The 23224-nt window shown below is 47.3% G+C and overlaps 1 protein-coding gene and 1 long non-coding RNA gene across 2 annotated transcripts in view; one reads left to right on the top strand and one right to left on the bottom strand.

Moving 5' to 3' along the window:
• Positions 1–4671: 4671 nt before the first annotated feature.
• LOC147661122 (uncharacterized) lies at positions 4672–5576 on the bottom strand. The gene is made up of 3 exons (XR_015306026.1): positions 5542–5576; positions 5069–5453; positions 4672–4793 (listed from the first exon to the last, which is right to left on the bottom strand). It is a non-coding gene; the product is annotated as an uncharacterized LOC147661122 (long non-coding RNA).
• Positions 5577–8412: 2836 nt separating this feature from the next.
• LOC147661121 (uncharacterized) overlaps positions 8413–23224 on the top strand; it is a 45386-nt gene continuing 30574 nt past the window's right edge. The window contains exons 1-2 of the mRNA XM_086951316.1: positions 8413–8747; positions 9499–10250. Coding sequence (XP_086807442.1) covers positions 8438–8747; positions 9499–10250 — 1062 coding nt within the window. The 5' untranslated portion in view covers positions 8413–8437. The remainder of the gene's footprint in view (positions 8748–9498; positions 10251–23224) is intronic.

Below are 23224 nucleotides of genomic sequence, written 5' to 3'. Positions count from 1 at the left end.
TATATAGAGAATGTAATATTTTGGAAAATATTTAAATACAATTTCGAATTAGAAATTAGAAATGTTAAATTATTGTAAATTTTTAGGAGCGGGATGTTGGGTTTATAGGGGATAAGGGTGGGGAGTGTTTAAAAAATATATAGAGAGAATGTAATATTTAGTAAAATAATAAAATAGAAATTGGAATTTGAAATTTGACATTTTAAATTATTTTAAATTTTTGGGAGCAGGATGTTGAGTTTATAGGGGATAAGGGTGGAGAGTGTTTTAAAAGTTGTTAAATTATGCAAAATGTACATAAAAAATTTAGAAAATTGAAATATTTCTTAGAAAATATAAATTGTTTATAAAATGTAAACTTTTATTAGTGGGATGTTGAGTTAATAGGGGATACGGGTGGGGAGTGTATTTAAAAAATGTAAATTAAATACATTTTTTTAAACATAAATTGAAATAGGATTTAGAAATTTCAAATTTTAAATCAAAATTCTAATTTTAAGAGTGGGATGTTGGGTTTATAGGGGATAATGGGTGGTGAGTTTTTAAAAAATATTTAATTCATATTTACTTTTTTTAAAATGTATTAAATGGAAATAGAGATTAGATTTTTGAAATTACAAATTATTTTTTAAATTTTAGGACTGGTATTTAGTGTTTATAGGGGATAAAGGTAGGGGATGATTTAAAAAAATGATAAATAGAAATATTTTTTAAAACATTAAAATAAAAAGGTGTTTAATTTGAAATATGTAAAATTTGTTTTGGTTATTTATGAGTGTGATATTTTTTTTATAGGGGATAAGGGTGGTAATTGCTTGTATAAATATAAAGGGCCCCATTAGGATAGCGGGCGGAAAACCACCCCGCCCGCCATGGATGCGGGAAACAACCGCCCGCCATGGAGGCGGTGCAACCGGCAGACAAATTAGGATCGACCGCCACTAGAGACCGACCGCGGCGGTAGCGGTGAAAATGAAACCGCCCGACGTGTGCGGTGATGACAAAACTCCGACCGCGGCGGTCGGAAAAGCAGCTGGAAATACAACACCGCCCACAGGGAAAGCGGAGACACCGCACAGGAAATTACGATATCCCCGAGGGTGGCGCGGGCGGACCGGCAGGCACCGACCGCCGCGGTCGAAGGCAGGATTGCATGGGAGAAATGACGGACAAGCACCAGCAAAGTCACCGCAGCGGACGAACACGAAATCCATCGCGGTCGATGTCAAAGCACCGCAGCGATGCAAAATACTGCATAAACAAAGTAGCCCAGCCACAAATACATACAACACACACACACAGATACAGAAATGGCAAAGAAATACACAATACTACATAACCACACCCACTACACACCTGACAACCACTATCCAATTGGACACACCCACACAGCTGAGTACAAATCCACACCCTCCACTCACCACAATCCTTTGCATCTTCCCAGAACAGAAGGCCACACACCACATCTGAGAGAGGCAAAATCGCACACAACACCCACCACCACCATCAACACCACCATCACACCATCACAATCAAACCCCCAGCACAGAACACACCTCATCACCACACCCTTGCACCCACACACCCCTGCACCCACAAACACCTCAACACCCCCACACCATGACCTCACAAAAAATGCCCAAATTCACAGAGAGTGAGTTGACAGTCATGGTCAACGAGATTGTGAGAGTAGAACCACAACTATTTGGGAACCTAGTCCAACAGACACCATTAGCCACCAGGACACAAATGTGGGAAAAGATTGTCCAAAGGGTGAATGCAGTTGGGGCCACCCCAAGATCCAAGAAGGAGATCATGAAGCGGTGGCATGATCTCAAGAGGGTTGTCAAGGAGAAGAGGAGCAAGAACTGGACTCTGGCAAACTTGACTGGCAGTGGCCCTCCCGTCCCACTGAAGACATTCACACCATGGGAGGAGAAGGTGCTTGCTATCCTGCTACCTGAGAGTTACACAGGAGTAGCCGGGGGAGCGGAGGCTGGTAAGTACAGACAACCACATTGACTTTTACCTCCTTGCAATACCCAACCACCAATACACTGTCCATCCCTAAACAAGATGTAGCCAGCCATTCTGCTGAGGAGGCCTGTATGGGGCCGGAATGTCAGTACAACAACTCCCACCATAGCCCCTGTCCCACAGCCCAGCATCATGGAGGCCTGCCCCACCCAGGAGAAAGTGTCAGCCATTGCACTGTTTAACAAACAAACTTACAGGTTGGTAGCCATCTGCACTTGGAGGGTGTTTGTGGGTGCGAGGGAGGGAGGGAGGCCTGTCTCACTACTCCCAGCATGCCCCCTTGTCCCACAGCCCAGCAGCATGGAGGCCTGCCCCACCCAGGAGAAAGTGTCAGCCATTGCACTGTTTAACAAACAAACTTACAGGTTGGTAGCCATCTGCACTTGGAGGGTGTTTGTGGGTGCGAGGGAGGGAGGGAGGCCTGTCTCACTACTCCCAGCATGCCCCCTTGTCCCACAGCCCAGCAGCATGGAGGCCTGCCCCACCCAGGAGAAAGTGTCAGCCATTGCACTGTTTAACAAACAAACTTACAGGTTGGTAGCCATCTGCACTTGGAGGGTGTTTGTGGGTGCGAGGGAGGGAGGGAGGCCTGTCTCACTACTCCCAGCATGCCCCCTTGTCCCACAGCCCAGCAGCATGGAGGCCTGCCCCACCCAGGAGAAAGTGTCAGCCATTGCACTGTTTAACAAACAAACTTACAGGTTGGTAGCCATCTGCACTTGGAGGGTGTTTGTGGGTGCGAGGGAGGGAGGGAGGCCTGTCTCACTACTCCCAGCATGCCCCCTTGTCCCACAGCCCAGCAGCATGGAGGCCTGCCCCACCCAGGAGAAAGTGTCAGCCATTGCACTGTTTAACAAACAAACTTACAGGTTGGTAGCCATCTGCACTTGGAGGGTGTTTGTGGGTGCGAGGGAGGGAGGGAGGCCTGTCTCACTACTCCCAGCATGCCCCCTTGTCCCACAGCCCAGCAGCATGGAGGCCTGCCCCACCCAGGAGAAAGTGTCAGCCATTGCACTGTTTAACAAACAAACTTACAGGTTGGTAGCCATCTGCACTTGGAGGGTGTTTGTGGGTGCGAGGGAGGGAGGGAGGCCTGTCTCACTACTCCCAGCATGCCCCCTTGTCCCACAGCCCAGCAGCATGGAGGCCTGCCCCACCCAGGAGAAAGTGTCAGCCATTGCACTGTGTAACAAACAAACTTACAGGTAGGTAGCCATCTGCACTTGGAGGGTGTTTGTGGGGGTGAGGCCTGTACCACTACTCCCAGCATGCCCCCTGTCCCACAGCCCAGCAGCATGGAGGCTACCCCCACCCAGGAGCAAGTGTCAGCCATTATACCCTGCACGCTCACCTTACAGGTATGTAACTACCGTTTATCTTCATGAAGTGTGTGTGTATTAATCTATTTACTATTGTACAAAATGCATAGACAATCAACCTTTAGGACACCATGATCTAACTATCCACTATGTAATGTAACACGATGTTGCCATGATTTGTACAACTGATGACAGCACAATGCACTAGTGTACAGACAGCTGATGATACACAGATGACACAAACACTGACCACTCCCCATCTACTCCACAGGTGATGAAGAACTCACTGCTGGGGACAACACCAACGACCCGCAGAGCCAGTCTCCACCTCCGGCACATGGACTCACAGATGCAGACTCCGAGGACAGTATGGACGATGAGCTCCAGGCCGGCACATCCGGTGTTCCACACACCCAGAGGTCCCAGGCCCCCATCCTCCCCACCACCACCTCTGCTGCAACGACAACGCAGCAGACCCCTGCTGTCACAGCCTCTGCCTCCACCGCAACCACCACCGCAGCCACTGCCACCAACACCACCACGACCACCAGTACCACCTGCAGCACCCTCCCTGTCCCTAGGGATGACCAGCCCACACCAACAACTGTGGAGGGCAGGGAGCCAGTGCGTGGCGCACCAGTGGCGAGGGAAGAGGTTCGTGGCAGCAGAGCAGGTGGGAGGGCCAGGGCCAACACCAGACCTCGGGCGGAGTGGACACCATCCCTGGACCACTTCACCAGAGTTGTGGATGCCTATCAAGAGGTCCAGGGACAAAGTGGCCGGTCGGACGAATTTTTCAGGGAGCTCATCCTGCTGATGAGGTCCATCAATAACCACATGGGACAGATGGTGGACCTCATGGGCCAGCAAGTGGCGTTGCAGAGGGACAGGCCTGTGTCCCAACCATCACCGCCATCCCCTCCTGTTGTGCAGCAGGATGACAGTCCACCATCCTCCCCTGCGCCAACAGAGAGGGGCGAGTCCTCTGACGCCGCTGGCCATTCAGCAGGCCCCCCACCGCCAAAAAGATCTAGGGGGCGTCCAAAGAAGAGCCTGGGAGTCTCTGGAAGCCAAGCACCTGCCACACGCCAGTCACGGAGCCAGCCTTGAAGACAACCCTCTCCCCAACTGCATTGACTCTTTTGGACTATCTTTCCCCACATTGCCTTGGCAATGGCACCTGTCTGTTGGACTGGGTCACCACATTCATGTGGTGTCTACTCTTGCATCTCAGCGACCATGACTGTCAACTCACTGCTCATTCCCCACCTTCCTGTAAATATTCACGCACAATTCACATGTCCACCCCGTAAATAAAATACCTTACAATCCAGATTTTGTGTAGTGAATTCTTTAGTGCATAATTTACAATGATGATTATGTCCATGATATGTAAACATGATGTACAGTATGCAGGGCAGGAACACGCTGGAGAACCTAGGGAGACACAACAGAACTACAGTCACTGGTCTCATCGTGGCAACACACACAGATCACTGATCCACAAATAACCTAATTATCACAGGTACCCTACACAGTGTCTATCTGAAATGCTGTAATGCCGTCCATAATACATCTCCGGACGTAACGTCCATTCCAACAATCCCATACATAGGTGACAGAACATGTGGCTATTGGGAACATCTGCGCATAACCATTCATAACATAAGCTAAGACACTAGACTATGTAGACGTTGTAACTCGTCACACACCTTCAAGTGAAGTAGCGTTGGATTAGCTGCTGCCGTTGGTCAACTCCTTCCTCCTCTCCACTCTCCTCATCACTGGATTCAGGTCCCTGAGCAGGTTGTGGCCTTGGTTCCTCACCGTCATCCAGGAGCAGGGGGACCCCCTTGTGGATGGCCAGGTTGTGTAGCATACAGCATGCCACAACGATCTTGCACACCTTCCCAGGCGAGTATGCAAGTGCGCCTCCAGTCCTGTCAAGGCACCGGAACCTTGCCTTCAGCAGCCCAAAAGTACGTTCAATTACCCGTCGTGTCCTGCCATGGGCCTCATTGTAGCGGATCTCTGCAGGTGTCTGGGGATTACGGAGTGGGCTCAACAGCCATGGCCTACTGGGATAAGCCGAGTCCCCTGTGGAAAAAAAAATACACATTGCAATGTTGTACGGCCACAGTAAAGGCAGTGACACACAGCACGCGATAGCAGTTGTGTAACTCACCCACAATCCAGGCACGTTCGGGATGCAGATTCTCCATCATCCGTGGCACCATGCTGTTCTTCATGATGAAAGAGTCATGTGCCGAACCGGGATACTTAGCACACACATGTGAAATTGTCATGTCTGCAAGGCACACCACCTGCACATTCATGGAGTGGTAGTGTTTCCGGTTTTGAAAAATGTGCTCCGTCGCCTGCGGTGCCACCAGAGCCACATGGGTGCAATCTATCGCACCGACTACATGTGGGATGTGCCCAAGTGGATAGAAGTCCCCCTTAACGGCAGCCAATTCACGTCCCCGGGGGAAATGGATGTAGCGATTCCGATAGATCATCATGGCCTCGAGTACATCCCTCAGCACCATGCTGAACATGGGCTGCGACATTCCCCCAGCGTTAGCCACGGTCTCCTGGAAGTAACCAGTCGCAAAGAAGTGTAGTGCTGCCATTACCTTGTGGGCGGGTGTGAATGCCGTAGGATAGTGACGGCGAGGCTGCAGGTGGGGCTCCAATAGATCACACAAGATCTTCAATGTCGGTCTGTCCAACCGGAATTTCCTGATGATTGCCTCATTCTCCATGTCCTCAAGCACAATCACCTGACATAGGAGATCTGGCCTCCTCCTAGTTTAGGATTAAAAACAATAGGTCAATGACAAGCATCATGAGATGGCCATAGCACAAAACATCAATGATGTAATGGGTAAAAAACAATGGCCAGAAAGCTGCATGGCACATCTGGTTACATGGCTGCCCAATAGCTACACACAGAGGGCAGGCCTCTCCAGTGACAATACCCAAGTGACAATAATGTGGATACAATGATTAAACGAGTGACATGCGCAGACATGGAGCTACAAGAGCCACAAATCTAATGTGACTTAACATGTCTGTCATACCCATTTGCCGTACCTGCCAGACCTCAATGCATCATGTACATTGTGGAAGCATTCATCAACACAATGATCACAATAGCAGGGATACTTCTGGTTGTGTGCATGATCAGTTCTGAATGCACAAGTCAGGTACGATACAATGCAGTGCCACCAGCCTGGTCAAGGTCTGCACTGACCAACAACACATTAAACCTCACTACATCTATGTAGAGCACCTGACGTCTGTCAATTATCAGCACCCATCAAAAGCCTTACTAAAATGGCACAAACACATGCTAAAGTGGCTCAGACTGAACGTGCGTCCTCCTGTGGATGCAATGGCTCTGTGGCATCGTGTGTACAATGATGTGCCCTACACCATGTAGCTGCATGGCACTTATACATTGTCCATGATTGACATACACAGCAATGTGTACGAAAATGCCAGAACCTAGCGCCAGTCCCTGGCGGTGTGACCCCAGCACCACCATCTACCCAGCCAAGGTAGCCATTGGCACATGGACTGGTGTCCATGCCGCTGGCTAGGCTCCGCCGCATCAGTCGCGGTACCTACCGCCGGTCCCCGGCGGTGTGACCCCAGCACCACCATCTACCCAGCCAAGGTACCCATTGGCACATGGACTGGTGTCCATGCCGCTGGCTAGGCTCCGCCGCATCAGTCGCGGTACCTACCGCCGGTCCCCGGCGGAGCGTCACCGCCATGGTGCATTGCATACAGCCAATGGCATGGGTGTTCAATGTGGCATGATGCAGATTTGAATAATGCGGAAGCGGCGCGCCGCCGCCGCGGAGCCGGTCATTGGATGCTTTTGAATGGTGCACCATCGCGGTAGCGCACCCCGGACACCCGCGGTGCGTCACCGCCATGGTGCATTGCATACAGCCAATGGCATGGGTGTTCAATGTGGCATGATGCAGATTTGAATAATGCGGAAGCGGCGCGCCGCCGCCGCGGAGCCGGTCATTGGATGCTTATGAATAAGGCTGACCCAGACAACCAATTGTAGCACCTTATCAGCTTCCTAACGACCCCATGGGCCTATAAATCTGTGGGAGTGAGCCACACATTCCCACTGCTCACAGAGCCTGCTGCCTGAGACCCTCTCCTGCTGCTTCCTGGGACCCTCTCCTGCTGCTGCCTGGGACCCTCTCCTGCTGCTGCCTGGGACCCTCTCCTGCTGCTCACAGAGCCTGCTGCCTGGGACACCTCACAACTCACTTCCGCCACAGGTCTGCCATATCCACAGGGATGTCAAGAACAGATAAGATCCGTGCCAGTCCATTCACGAGTGAGGAGCTGGATGTCCTTGTGAACGAGGTGCTGGCACAGTACCCACGGCTGTTTGGTGGCCCCAATGTCGTGGTAAGTCACCATGTAGGGAGCAGTAGGGCAGGGTGGTGTCAGACGTGTATTCATGATGCAGCTGTATGTTATTTTGGATGTGTGGTGCTGACAAACACTGACAGACAAGATGTTTGCAGGTGGTGGGAGTGTGTGTTTTGCATTATGACTCTGTCCTAGGCCAATACTTGTATGTGTGAGTGGGATGTGCTACTTTTTGGGGCAGACATGACCAACGGTTGTTTGCCTTGTAGCTGGTTGGACAGTGTCCGCTTGTGATGTAATTTCAGGGTGCCCCTGTAGTCATAGTCAGTGTGCCCCACAGAGTAGGTTCAGTGGCTGCCCTTCCAAAGTTTGTCCATCAGCCAACTTACATGCTACAGTTGCTGCACACTGATTAGTGGATATGCCACATCAATGCCCTGTACAATTTATTATTTACACAGTGCTGTCGATGCATTTGTGTTGAATCATCATTCTTCAGTGTGATAATCATGGAGACTACGAAGCTCAATGTGTGCATGCATTCACTAATGTTTATGCCATGCAGAGTGGCCTTGTGAGGGTACCCCCAGTTCTGGAGGGAGGGGGGTCACTGTGCGTCCAGATTCAGTGTCTGGCTGCTGTACTGATAGATGCTGACATATGACAATGTGTAAATGTTCATTAGTCCTTCTTTACTCTCATACCTGCAGCTCAAAGTACACCAACGTAAGGCTGTCTGGAGGGCCATAGCAGCAAAGGTGCGAGCCCTGGGGGTATCAAACAGACGACACACACACTGTCACAAGAGGTGGGACGACATCAGCCGGCTGGCTAAGCAAGTGGCAGAGATGAAGTTGGGGATGGTACCACGCACAGGGCGTGTGGCACGCCGCACCATGACTCCGCTGATGGCACGCATACTGGCAGTGACCTATCCAGACCTGGATGCACGTCTGAAGGGGCTTCAGCAGCAAGACAGCGATGGTGAGTATCCGGGGAGGGAGAGTTTGTCTGGGAGTGGATGCATGTGTAGAGTGCCTGTGTCTGCGGTGACACATGTGATGTGCGTGTGCTGCCATGCTGTGATATGTGATGTGAGTGGCAACTGTGATGTGTGTCTGTATGAGGCATTGGCCCACCATGGCCTTACTCTGCAGCTCCTGGCTGCAGTTTTCAGTCCTTGACATATATTTTGTTGTCCACATGGTCACTCTTCTTTGTGATGGTGGGTGTAGTCCCTATTATGCTGTACAGCTGTGTCCACTTAATGAGTGTTACACCATGTCAGTCTACTTTGCATGCACCTGCATGGTAGTGGCCCACACATCTGACAACAATGTGAACCCACATTGGCACATGGTGATTGTAATGGCCTATTTGACAATGTGGCATGTGTAGACAAAACAGGTGTGTGTATTCCCCTCTGGATCCCTTTAGGCTCTGGAAGTGGTGATGTTAGTTGTGGCTACATCATGTCCGTGGGGCAGGTCCATGTGGGCTAGGGGAACACCATCCATGCGCAGGGTGTAGTGCTGTGTGTCATCGACATTGGTCCACTCCTGCCTGTTTGTCCGCATGACAGGCTCAGTTGTGGTGTAACTGGTGTGTAGCAGCACAATGATTTGAGGGTGTGGTGGTTACCATGTAGCTCTAGGCCTCTCATGTGCTGCATTGCTCTGATATCGTGTGACCAGACTATGACACTTATACAACCATGTTTCTGTCACTAATGCAGATTCGGAAGACACCACGGCGGAACATGATCCTGAAAGTGGTGGGGAGACCAGCACGACAGCGGCAGCAGAGCAGGGTGAGACGGAGCAAAGTGACACTGACCACACCAGCGCTACTGAGGGTGACAGGAGTATGCATGAGGAATCTGTGGCTGAGACACAGAGTACCACTTCATCTGATGGCAGGGGGGATGAGTCCCTGTTAGCAGCCACAGGGGATGGGGACTCTGCTGCTGCATCTGACTACCAACGGCCACTGCCCACCCTCCCATCCACTTCCTCTGGGGCTGGCCGTATCCGTGTCACTAAGAGGGGACGTGTGACATTCACACATGGCACCGCAGCACCTGCACCTGTCCCCCCTGCTGCCCTCAGTGCAGAGTGCGTAGAGCTCCTGCGGCAACTTTGCGTGGGCCAGACCGCCCTGCTGAATGCCTTCAGTGCCCACGATTACAAAATAGGGCAGGTTCTGGCATTCATGGAGGGCATACACTCTGACGTGGGTGGCCTACATCGTACACTCCTGTCATTGTCAGGTACAGTGACGTCAGCCCTCCAACATGCCCCCTTTGCAGCTCAGGTGCCTGTGACGTCCACCCAGTCAGTGGCCACATCAGATGACAGTGAGCACTTGGGACATACATCAAGTAAACGTTACAACACTAGGAGCACAGCTCAGACCCAAAGCAAACAATCCCGTCCACAGACTCCATCCCCAAAGAAGGGCAGGGACCCCCCAATATGCACAGACAAGGTGAAGTCACAGAAGAGCAAGGCCAGAAGAACATTGTGTCAGACATCAGGCTCACATGCTGCTGAGCCATCACCAGATATTGACTCTGCTATGCCCACAGAGGATGTGTGGGATGTCATGACTACACCTAGGGTGAACACAGGGACACACCCACCTACCACATCAACCCCAGAACAAAGTACATCGAGGCAGGTGGAGGGAAGCCCTGTTGTGACCAGCCCAGTCATTGTGGCAAAGAAGGGCAGTGTAGTGGCCATCCCTGGCAAGAAGGGACAGGAGGGCAGTGTAGTGGCCATCCCTGGCAAGAAGGGACAGGAGGGCAGTGTAGTGGCCATCCCTGGGGTAAGTGGGAAGGTGGTCACTGTGGGGGGTACACCTTCCAGAGAGGCTAAAGTGGTCCGGAGGCGTAGCCAGCACAAGCGTACTGCAGGATCAAGCACGTCTCCAGAGGGAGTGGCAGTGTCTGCCCCTGAAGTGGAACAGTTGGGGGGTGTGCAGGTGGTGTCAACGCCACTTCCCATCAACCCCATGACAGGGAAGCAAATTCATATTCCAAAGAAGTGGAAGGGCACCCCTCCAACCTCTCCCACCCACACTGTGTCAAGGGCGTGCATGACTCCACCTCCACGTGCCACGGTGCCACCTGGTCCGCACAGCCCTCCACCTTGCAGGCCCTCTGTTATAGCCACACCACATGTCCCTCTGTCACACCAGTCAAGTCGACCTGCAGTCCCTGACACACAGCCAGGTTCCACTCCACATGACAGCCAGGAGTGAGTTGTCAACACCCTCAGACGCCTGTGCCACACATAGGTGTGCTACAGTACACCATTGTTAGCGATGTGGGTGTGTTCCTGGGCCTGTTGCTCTGATGTGCTGTACCCTGCCCTGCCAAGGACACTGGGCCTGTTGCTCTGATGTGCTCTCCCCTGCCAGGGACTCTGGGCCTGTTGATCTGATGTGCTGTACCCACCCCTGCCAAGGACACTGGGCCTGTTGCTCTGATGTGCTCTCCCCTGCCAGGGACTCTGGGCCTGTTGCTCTGATGTGCTGTACCCTGCCCTGCCAAGGACACTGGGCCTGTTGCTCTGATGTGCTCTCCCCTGCCAGGGACTCTGGGCCTGTTGCTCTGATGTGCTGTACCCTGCCCTGCCAAGGACTCTGGGCCTGTTGCTCTGATGTGCTGTACCCTGCTCTGCCAAGGACACTGGGCCTGTTGCTCTGATGTGCTCTCCCCTGCCAAGGACTCTGGGCCTGTTGCTCTGATGTGCTGTACCCTGCCCTGCCAAGGACTTTGCACTTCCCGATTGTGATTCACCAGTGCATAGTCTATGGCATTTGCACATGATTTTGAGAGTTGCTGTTGTCTACTTATGTTGTGTAGCTACATCTGTGCAATATGTGAATAAATACAGTACATTATGGTGTGTTTTCTCTGTCTCCTTACTGATTAAAGTCATTTTCTTGTTTGACTGAGCTCCATGGTCTATTTTGTACATCACCATTGCAAGGTTGTATGTGGCCATATGATTTTTAGACAGGGGGACAGGTTCTTCAGTCCATTGTGGCCCTGCTGATGTTGTACTCTGTGATGGTTATTTGGCAGGCCATGCAGTTTTCGTGTGGGTGAATTGCTATTGCTGCATACACTGTTCACAGGTCACCTTGGGGGACACTGGCAGCACAGGGTGTGCAGCTGTGCTGTGGTGTAGTAGATGTTTATGATGTGATGAGGTGTGTGTTTCCCATTCTGTGTGCCCTGGCGTGTATGTGTATGGTCGTCTTGTGTTGGCCCTTGGTCCTGGTGGCATGGCTTACATGGCATGTGTGTGGCAGAGGTGTGCAGTGTGAAGGGTGTTAGTTTGTAGTGTATGTATGTGTGCCCCTGTATGGTGTGAGACACACATGTGTCAGGCAGGAGTTGTATGCCTGTTGTATGTTTTGTCTTGCCCTGTGTGGATGTTTGTATACAATTGTGTGGGCTGTGGGGAGTGCACTGGTGTTGTGTGTCCGTTGTCAGGCAATCCTGCTGTGCCTTTGTCCCTGGTTGTGTGTCGCAGTGTGTGTGTATTGTGCTTGTTGTTACAGTGCTTGTTGATGTGCAAGGGGGTGCACGGGATTGGCACCTGGCCTGTGACTACTTCGGGTGGTGTGCAGTGTTGGTCGGGGTGGTGTGTCGCTGTGATGTTTGGAATGTGTCCATGCCTTGGTGTTGCCCTGCCTTCTGCATTGTGCGCATGTGTTGACCGCGGCGGTGACGTGTCCGTGACCGTGACGTTGCTGCAGGTTGGCCGACGTTGTGTGTTCCGGATGCCGTGGGGTGCCTTGTTCTGAGGTGGGTGATGTGTGGGTGCCCATGTGGATGTGTTGTGCCCCCCAGCAGGATGCCAGTGTTGTGCTTGGGACCTGTGTCGGCATGTGTGTTGTGTGGTGTATATGTGTAGTGACGTACCTGCGGCGGCGTCCGCGGCGGCCCATCTGGCGATAGTGTTGCAGCAGGTACATGACCGGATGCATGTGGAGGGCTGGGTCCATGGGGTTCATGTCGGATCTTGGCGTGCGTGCCCCGCTGTAGACTTTCCGCCTGCTAGAGCTGTGCGGTGTCTCCGGTGCGGTGCGTCAGCTTGTTTGGCCCATCCTAATTTGTCGAGCGGGGCGGACGTCATCGACCGCGGCGGAGGGTCTCGATTGGCTGCAGCCGCCGCGGTGGCGGGCGCACCTTGATGGCGGAGCGAGGCGCTCCGCGGCGGACGGAAAATGACCTGTGTTTACATATCCTAATGTGGCGGACGTGATTTCCACTGCTAGCGGGCGGAAAAAGCTGTTTTTCCGCCCCGCCATCGTTTCGGTAGTGCCACCGCCCGCTATCCTAATGGACCCCATAATGTTTTAATTGAGAGAAATATTGTAATGAATTAATTTATAATTATTATTTTAGATTTTTACAAGATTTTAATGATTTCAATGTTATGATTGTGTAATATTTTTTACATATAACACAAATCATAACAAAATAGTTAAATTAACCCCTTCCATGCTGATGACAGAACGGTTCCGTCATCAGCTACGGGTGAGCTGTGCTGATGACGGAACCGTTCCGTCATGAGCCCGTTAGAACCTTAGAACCCTCAGCACAGCGCGAAAATTCGCGCCGCGCTGAAGGGGTTAATCAAATTGTTTTATAAAATACATTAATACAATAATGCATATTTATTCTCTATAGTTTTATTGTGTATAATAAAATTAAATAGGTTTAGTGTCCAGCATCTACCCAAATTAAATGTAGATGAGAGTTTGAATAGTACATTAAATAGGCTCAGTCTCTAGCATCTACTCTAATTAAATGTATTGGAGTTGGAATATTAAATTAAATAGGTTCAGTGTCCAGCACCTGCCCTAATTAAATGTAGATTGGGTTTGGAATAGTAAATTAAATAGGTTTAGTGTCCAGCACTTACCCTAATTAAATGTAGATTCTAGTTGTAATAGTAAATACATTATGTTTAGTGTCCAGCACCTACCCTAATTAAATGTATATTGGAGTTGGAATAGTAAATTATATAGGTTCAGTCTGCAGCACCTACCCTAATTGAATGTATATTGGAGTTGGAATAGTAAATTAAATAGGTTCAGTGTCCAGCACCTACCCTAATTAAATGTAGGATGGAGTTTGAATAGTAAATTATATAGGTTCAGTCTCCAGCACCTACCCTAATTAAATGTTGATTGGAGTTGGAATAGTACATTAAATAGGTTAAGTGTCCAGCACCTACCTTAATTAAATGTAGATTGGAGTTGGAATAGTAAATTAAATAGGTTCAGTGTCCAGCACCTACCCTAATTAAATGTAGATTGGAGTTGGAATAGTAAATTATATAGGTTAAGTGTCCAGCACCTACCTTAATTAAATGTAGATTGAAGTTGGAATAGTAAATTAATAAGGCTTAGTGTCCGGCACCTACCCTAATTTTATGTAGATTGGAGTTGGAATAGTAAATTAAATAGGTTCAGTGTCAATCACCTACCCTAATAAAATGTAAATTGGAGTTGGAATAGTAAATTAAATAGGTTCAGTGTCATGCACCTACCCTAATTAAATGTAGATTGGAGTTGGAATAGTAAATTAAATAGGTTCAGTCTCCAGCACCTACCCAAATTAAATGTAGATTGGAGTTGCAATACTCAATTAAATAGGTTAAGTGTCCAGCACCTACCTTAATTAAATGTAGATTGGAGTTGGAATAGTAAATTAAATAGGTTCAGTGTCCAGCACCTAACCTAATTAAATGAAGATTGGATGTTTAATAATAAATTAAATAGGTTCAGTGTTCAGCACCTACCCTAATTAAATGTAGATTGGATTTTGGATAGTAAATTAAATAAGTTCAGTGTCCAGCACCTACCCTAATTGAATGTAGATTAGAGTTGGAATAGTAAATTAAATAGGTTCAGTGTCAAGCACCTACCCTAATAAAATGTAGATTGGAGTTGGAATAGTAAATTAATTAGGTTAAGTGTTCAGCACCTACCCTAATTAAATGTAGATTGGATTTTGGATAGTAAATTAAATAGGTTCAGTGTCCAGCACCTACCCTAATTAAGGGGTCCATTAGGAGGGCGGGCGGAAAAAGTCCGCCCGCCACCCTAACGGACATCGGGACTGCCCGCCTAAAGGGCGGGCGTCCCGACATTGGCATTAGGATGCGCCCGCCACAGTGGCGGACACATTCCTCAAATTAACATTGTGGCGGGCGGTGCTCACTGCACGGGCCGCCACAATGTAAAAACAAATGCACGCATATGCATAATCGAAGCGGCATGCACCGCGCGGTGCCTGCCGCTGTGATTATGCAAATGCAGGGGGGTACCACAGGTACCCCCCCGTGTGCCTCCCCCTTTGGCCGTCACTCTGGGGGCCCACAGGGGCCCCCCAGAGTAAACACAGCATGCCTTTCCGTGGCGGCTATTCTAATATGGCTGGCGGTGTCTGATAGACACCGCCACCATGTTATCCCTTTTCCGCCCCGGCCGCAAGGCGACCGGGCGGAAAACAGGCGGGCTGTGTTTCCCACCCCTGCGGTCCCCTCCGCCATCGTAATATGGTGGTGGGAATGCAGGGAAGGATGTCAGGCGGATTGCCTCCGCCAGGGTGGCGTGGCCACCGCTACCCTGGCGGAGGAAATCCGCCCTACATCCTAATGGGCCCCTAAATGTAGATTGGAGTTGGAATAGTAAATTATATAGGTTCAGTCTCCAGCACCTACCCTAATTAAATGTAGATATCAGTTGGAATAGTAAATTACAAAGGTTAGGTGTCCAGCACCTACCTTAATTAAATGTAGATTGAAGTTGGAATAGTAAATTAAATAGGCTTAGTGTCCGGCACCTACCCTAATCCTATGTAGATTGTTGTTGGAATAGTAAATTAAATAGGTTCAGTGTCAAGCACCTACCCTAATAAAATGTAAATTGGAGTTGGAATAGTAAATTATATAAGTTCATTGTCATGCGCCTACCCTAATTAAATGTATATTGGAGTTGGAATAGTAAATTAAATAGGTTCAGTATCCAGCATCTACCATAATTATATGTAAATTGGAGTTGGAATAGTAAATTAAATAGGTTCAGTGTCCTGCACCTACCCTAATTAAATGTAGATTGGAGTTGGATTAGTAAATTAAATAGGTTCAGTGACCAGCACCTACCCTAATAAAATTTAAATTGGAGTTGGTATTGTAAATTGAATCGGTTCAGTGTCCAGCACCTACCCTAATTAAATGTAGATTGGAGATGGAATAGTAAATTATATAGGTTCAGTCTCCAGCACCTACCCTAATTAAATGTAGATTGGAGTTGGAATAGTTAATTAAATAGGTTAAGTGTCCAGCACTTACCTTAATAAAATGTAGATTGGAGTTGGAATAGTAAATTAAATAGGTTCAGTGTCCAGCACCTAACCTAATTAAATGTAGATTGGATTTTTAATAATAAATTAAATAGGTTCAGTGTCCAGCATCTACCCTAATTAAATGTAGATTGGAGTTGGAATAGTACATTAAATAGCTTAAGTGTCCAGCACCTAACTCAATTAAATGTAGATTGGAGTTGGAATAGTAAATTAAATAGTTTCAGTGTCCAGCACCTACCCTAATTAAATGTAGATTGGATTTTGAATACTAAATTAAATAAGTTCAGTGTCCAGCACCTACTCTAATTAAATGTAGATTGGAGTTGGAATAGTAAATTAAATAGGTTCAGTGTCCAGCACCTACCTTAATTAAATGTAGATTGGAGTTGGAATAGTAAATTAAATAGGCTCAGTATCCAGCACCTACCTTAATTTAATGTAGATTGGAGTTGGAATAGTAAATTAAATAGGCTCAGTTTCCAGCACCTACCCTAATTTAATGTAGATTGGAGTTGGAATAGTAAAGTAAATAGGTTCAGTGTCCAGCACCTACCCTAATTAAATGTAGATTGGAGTTGGGATAGTAAATTAAATAGGTTCAGTGTCCTGCACCTACCCTAATTAAATGTAGATTGGACTTGGAATAGTAAATTAAATAGGTTCAGTGTCCAGCACCTATCCTAATTAAATGTAAATTGGATTAGGAATAGTAAATTAAATAGGTTCATTGTCCAGCACCTACTGTAAATAAATGTAGATTGGAGTTGAAATAGTAATTAAATAGGTTCAGTGTCCAGCAACCAACCCTAATTAAATGTAGATTTGAGTTGGAATAGTAAATTAAATAGGTTTAGTGTCTAGTATGTACCCCCATTAAATGTAGGTTTTAGTTGGAATAGTACATTTAATATGTTAAGTGTATAGTATTTACACAAATGTAATTTACATTGGAGTTGGAATAGTAAATGTATTCTGTTCTGTGTCCAGCACCTACCTCAATGAAATGTAGATTTATATTTGGATAGTAAAATACCAAAAAAAATGAGTATACATTTTTACTATGTTTAATATTTATATCTATAAAGTTTTTAATAAACATTTTTTATATAATGGTAGTCATAATTTTTTATTGGGCAGTGGACAAAAATTACACAGTTTTTAAAAAATAAGATTCTTTATTTGTTCATATAGTACATAAATCAAATAATATATTTTTTATTAATGAATGTATACAATTTAAAGAAATTAATATAAGTACATTTTAAAAGAATGTTTTACTCTTTGGATAGTTGATCAGTAAAGTACATTTTAGGTATATATAAATATTATAGTAAATGAAAATACATTGAATATTACAATATATAAAGTACATACATTCAGAAAAAAATAATAATAATTCAAATTGTTATTACATGACATTTTATTAAATGTTTCACATATAAATGTGCTGTTCAAATTATGTTATACATGTTGATATATTTTTCTAAAACAACATTGATATTATATATTGTTAATATCACACAATATACATTTTTAAATAACAATATTTAATTATAATAGCAGGTACATATTTTAATTTTATTAATATTACTTTTTTATTATTAATATTAATATTTTTAAAACATTTGTGAAAATGTTTAAATAAATACAGAAAAATTATACATTTTGTTTCACAATTTGTAACAGAACATGTTTTCATAAATATAACATTAAATATTAAACTGTAATAATATGTTATGTTATATTTATAAATATATGAATATAATACTATATTTATAAAAAAAATCATACATACATTGCATACATTTTGTAAAATAATTTATGACAGATTTGCTAAATTTTTACATGTTAAGTACATTTTTTTGACATTTATTTAACTATTTCCTTGGTAATACTATTATTTGGGTCCTTTATTTTGTAACCGCTCTTAGTCTTTTTGGGTCATTTTTGAAGATTCAAGCTCGCAGTTGGAAGCTACTTCTCGTCTGAGAAGGTAAGAGTTCTAATCGTTATATTTTAACTATTTTAAGTAAGTTTGGAAGGTAGTAGTTTGTTATTTATGGTTTGTGGGGTACTATATTAGGATTTAGTTTGTATGTAGTTGGTTATGTACGTTTTCCAGTTTTCTTAGCGTTTTCTCGTTTTATGGCCTTGGAGTTATTGTGTTTGTGGCAGTTTATTTAGTTTTGGTCTTAAGAATTTATGTAATGCTGATTATTAATGTATGATTCTAAGTTTTTTGTGTGTGGTAATGTTTATTTTTCTATTCTAGGTTTTTGGATACAGCGTTTTCGGTTTCGGAGCATTTATGTTTTTTTTAAAAAAGAAAGTGTGTTTCAGTTGTTTTAACTGATATGTTTTTTACACTTCCTTTATTTTTTGGGTTTCCTGGAGCGTGTATTATTATTTTTTAACTTTTTCAGGTTTTTGATGGCTCCTGAATTAACGATTTATTTGGATGTTGGATGGATTTTGCACAGTTGTATTTTTTCATTTTATTGGGCATTATGCTGTGGATTTATTACTACATGGATTGTTATGGATATTTGGATTTGCTAATTACGTTGCTGTGAAAGGTAAGTGATTTTATATTAATATTTTTGTGGGTTGGGAAATGTTCTATTTTTAAACAGTTTTTGTTTAGTTACATATTTATTTTGTCTACATATTTCAATTTATTAGACAAAAAAATATGTATTAATTTGTTAAGAAGATGTGTTTGGTTATATTTCAGGAATTTTTAGGATTGTTATCATTTTATATGGTTAGTGTTTTTAGTTTAGTGTTTTGGCAATCATTTTCAAGTATTCTAGTCCTCTTGTTGTAGGATAAAGTTGTACTTGTTGCTGTAAATATCGGTACATTTGGGCAGTTTGTCTTGATAGTTTAGGTTTTAATTGTAAGACAGTTTGCTCCATTCTTAATTCTTGAAAACTTTGTTCTTTTTATATTGCTATTAGGAGTTTGTGTAGTGTAGGAGTTGTTCGGCCAGTTGAAGATAGGAAGGCATTATGCCAGCCCTCCACTGCGTTGTTTGACTTGGCTTCTTGGTTTAGGGTTGGTGGATGTACATTCCACCAAGGTATTAGGAATTTAGGTTGGCGTCTGTGGCCTGTGTAGTCTCCCCACCCAGGTGTCCTCGAAATAATCCAGAAGTGGAGCTAGTTTTTGTTCATTTTTTGTATAAAAAGAACTTTCTATTAAAAGGTTATAGTGTTCAGCCACATCTGTGATTGGCACGTATGCTAGGGCTATTAGGTGTTTTATTTGGTATGCCAATGTAATATTGGTTGAATATTCAACACTAAGGAGCCGATTAGGATCGCGGACGGAAACGGGTTCCATCCGCCAAGGATGCGGCCAAGATACTCCCGACAGCCGACAGCTCTGCGGATAATCCGCCGGTGCGATTAGGATAATAATGTCAAGAAACTCCGACCGTGGCGGACGGACCACATCAAACTCCATCTGCGGCGGACGGAGTACACCAGAAACTGCCGCAAGCGGACCGAACCAAAGAAACACCGTCCGCCGCGGATGAACATGACCACGGGAACAGGCACAGCCACCGCAATACCTGTGGAGGCTCCGTGCCCGCGATTAAGATAACGCGGCCAGTCCTACGGAACTCACCTCCATCCACGACCGCAGCGGAAACAATGCAACGATAAACGGAGCCTCCCAGCGTAAGGACAACACGAACACCATCCCGACCGTCAAACCAATTCCAAAATGGCTGACGGAAGTAAATACAAAACACACCAAAAAGGACACCTACCCACCTGAAACACCCACACCAATTACAAGCCACAATGACAACCACCAAGAACCTAAAAATCCACACAAGTCAACACACCCACCTAGCACCTGACTGGCAAAAACCATTGGTACACAACCACGACACAGAGTATAAAATGATTCCCACCCACTACCACAATCCTTTGCATCACAGCATAGCTGCAAGCAAGAGGCTGAATACCACGAACAGCAGACACAAAATGTACACATACAACCTGCACACAACTACACCCACCACACAAACACCCACCACACCATTCCTACACACCACACACCTGCACATCCCAACTCACTCCACCCACACCTTGAACATCACACACCATGGCACCAAAGAAAAATCCCAAATTCACTGACACTGAGTTGAAGGTCATGATGGATGAAATCATCCGTGTCGAACCCCACCTTTTCGGCACACTAGTCCAGCAGACCACCGTGGCAAGCAAAAATCACATGTGGGACAGGATAGTCAACCGAGTGAATGCGTCAGGGACCGTGCCACGAACAAAGCACGACATCCAGAGGCCGTGGCACGACCTCAAGACAAGGGTCAAAAGCATCCGGGCAAAAAACCACCTGCGGGCACACCACACTGGCGGAGGCACACCCCCGCAGCCCATACCGTATGCAGAATGGGAGGAAAAGGTGCTGGGCATACTGCACCCAGAGAGCCTGGAAGGAATCAAAGAGGGAGAAGAGGCTGGTAAGTACAAACCAAGCACCACTATCACACCGACATGGTCTGCCTTACATAACTGAGAAGACACATCTCCCAGGCCCCAATCCATGCATGTGGGCCATATACTTACCAAAATGTTAAGGCCTGTGCCCAAATACACCCACCATGACCAAACACAAATGTTGCCTCATACCTTCCCAGCCATGCACGTTGTCAAATGTCCACAGGGAGGGTGGTGGTGGGTGGGGTGTGTGAGAGACCAGCACTACGACTCCCAACAGGCCCCCATGTCCACAGGGAGGGTTGTGGTGGGTAGGGAGTGTGAGAGACCAGCACTTCGACTCCCAACAGGCCCCCATGTCAACAGGGAGGGTGGTGGTGGCTGGGTGTGTGAGAGACCACTACTACGACACCCAACAGGCCCCCATGTCCGCAGGGAGGGTGGTGGGTTGTGAGTGAGAGGTGTGTGGGAGTGTGAGACCAGCACTACGACTCCCAACAGGCCCCCATGTCCACAGGGAGGGTGGTGGTGGGTGGGGAGTGTGAGAGACCAGCACTACGACTCCCAACAGGCCCCCATGTCCACAGGGAGGGTGGTGGTGGGTGGGGTGGGGTGGGTGAGAGACCAGCACAACGACTCCCAACAGGCCCCCATGTCCACAGGGAGGGTGGTGGGGTGTGTGTGAGAGGTGGGTGGGGAGTGTGAGAGACCAGCACTATGACTCCCAACAGGCCCCCATGCCCACAGGGAGGGTGGTGGTGGGTGGGGAGTGTGAGAGACCAGCACTACGACTCCCAACAGGCCCCCATGTCCACAGGGAGAGTGGTGGTGGGTGGGGTGTGTGAGAGACCAGCACTACGACTCCCAACAGGCCCCCTTGTCTACAGGGAGGGTGGTGGGGTGAGTGAAAGGTCAGTGATATGTAATGTCGGCACAAAAAACATGTCATGTCCACAGCATTGATCATGAAAATCTTGTCCCTCAGGTGATCGCAACTTGACTGGCGAAACCAGCAACCGCCTGCAACAGTCGCCCCACTCACAGCACGGACTCTCTGGGGATGATCCCATTGCCAGCTCCAGTGTAGAGGACAAAGCGGGCCCAAGCAGACTCCAAGGGCCAACAGGCTCACAGGACATCCCTGCCTCCACAACCTTGGCCTGTTTCACTCCAGCAACACCTGCCATAGTGAGCTGTGCAGCCACCACCACCACTGCCTCCACTACCATCAGTACCACCACTCCTGCCTGTGCCACCCTGCCTGACCTATCGCATGACGCAGGGCCATATACATCCCAGCCAAGCAGGGAGAGTGGATGGGAAAGGACAGAGCTGAGGGCACATCTCACAACCAGGAGTGCTTCTCACCGGCAAGGTGGGAAAGGACACCCACCCCATCCTGGTGCAGAAACACTGGAAGCCCTAGCCAGAGTCCAGGCCTCCTATGAGCGGGGGCAGGCACAGGCTGATCGTGCCCACCAATCTGTTGCAGTCCATTGATAGCCGCATAGGGCAAATAGTGGACCTCATGGGCCAGCAAACAGCACTGTGGAGGGACTGGTTATCCCGCACCACACCACCCCCCCCAAGTGCCCAGCCGCCACGGTCACCAACACCACCGCCACCTGAGCCCATGGACACGGATGTGGCCCCTGACCAACCTGCTGTCTCCGCTCCGGCTCTAAAACGGAGGGGCCGTCCGAGGCTGGAACTAGGTGAGAGCAGTGGGGATGCACCATCTACCCGCTCCAAGAGGGGAAGCCAATGACTTTAACCTTGCCTGAGCCTGCCATTCACCCGCCAACTATCCTGTCCCACATGACGCCAACTATTGGCACACGTCTGTTGGACTAGCTGGACATCACCCAATGTGGTGTCCCCACGGTCTTTATATCTACCATGAACTTCAACTCACACTCCCCCACCCAACACTTACTTGTAAATATCCACCAACATCAATTCACAACCTATAAATAAATTTCACATAAACACTCAATGATGTGTTGTCTCCATGTTTTAATCACATGATTGTCTTAGAATCAGACGTTATCAGGTGCAGGGATCTATGTCGGTGAGAATCATGCCTCTGTGGGAGTGACCTAGGGAAAATGAGAGACAACAAACACACGTCAGGAAACTGATTCACACCCATCACAACACACTGTACTGCAACACCCCACAAACCACACTCATCACCAATTCTGTGGATAAGACGAAACACATCATGGAGCTTTGCATGTACACAAAAAATACCACACAAACTTGCAAACATAACATACCAGAACAGCCAGCATAGAAACATCACATCCACACTCCACCAGCAAACATACATCACACATTGTCAACCTGCACAAGAGGTAGTTACTCACATTCAAGGAAAATAGCGATCAATGAGCTGACGCCTCTGGTCCACACCTTCTTCCTCACCACTATCCTCATCAGTCGAAATGGGTGGGATGGGAGGCCAAGGAACTTGTTGGTCTTCAGGGTCCAAGATCAGTTCAATGTCATTGCACAAGGCCAGGTTGTGGAGCATGCAGCAGGCAATCACGATCCTGCATACTTTGCCTGGTGAGTAAGGCAGGGCCCCT

Source organism: Lissotriton vulgaris, unplaced genomic scaffold, assembly GCF_964263255.1.
Source record: "Lissotriton vulgaris unplaced genomic scaffold, aLisVul1.2 SCAFFOLD_3107, whole genome shotgun sequence".
Taxonomy (NCBI): Eukaryota; Metazoa; Chordata; class Amphibia; order Caudata; family Salamandridae; genus Lissotriton; species Lissotriton vulgaris.
The sequence above is the reverse complement of the archived record's forward strand: the minus strand, read 5'-3'. Positions and strand labels throughout refer to the sequence as shown.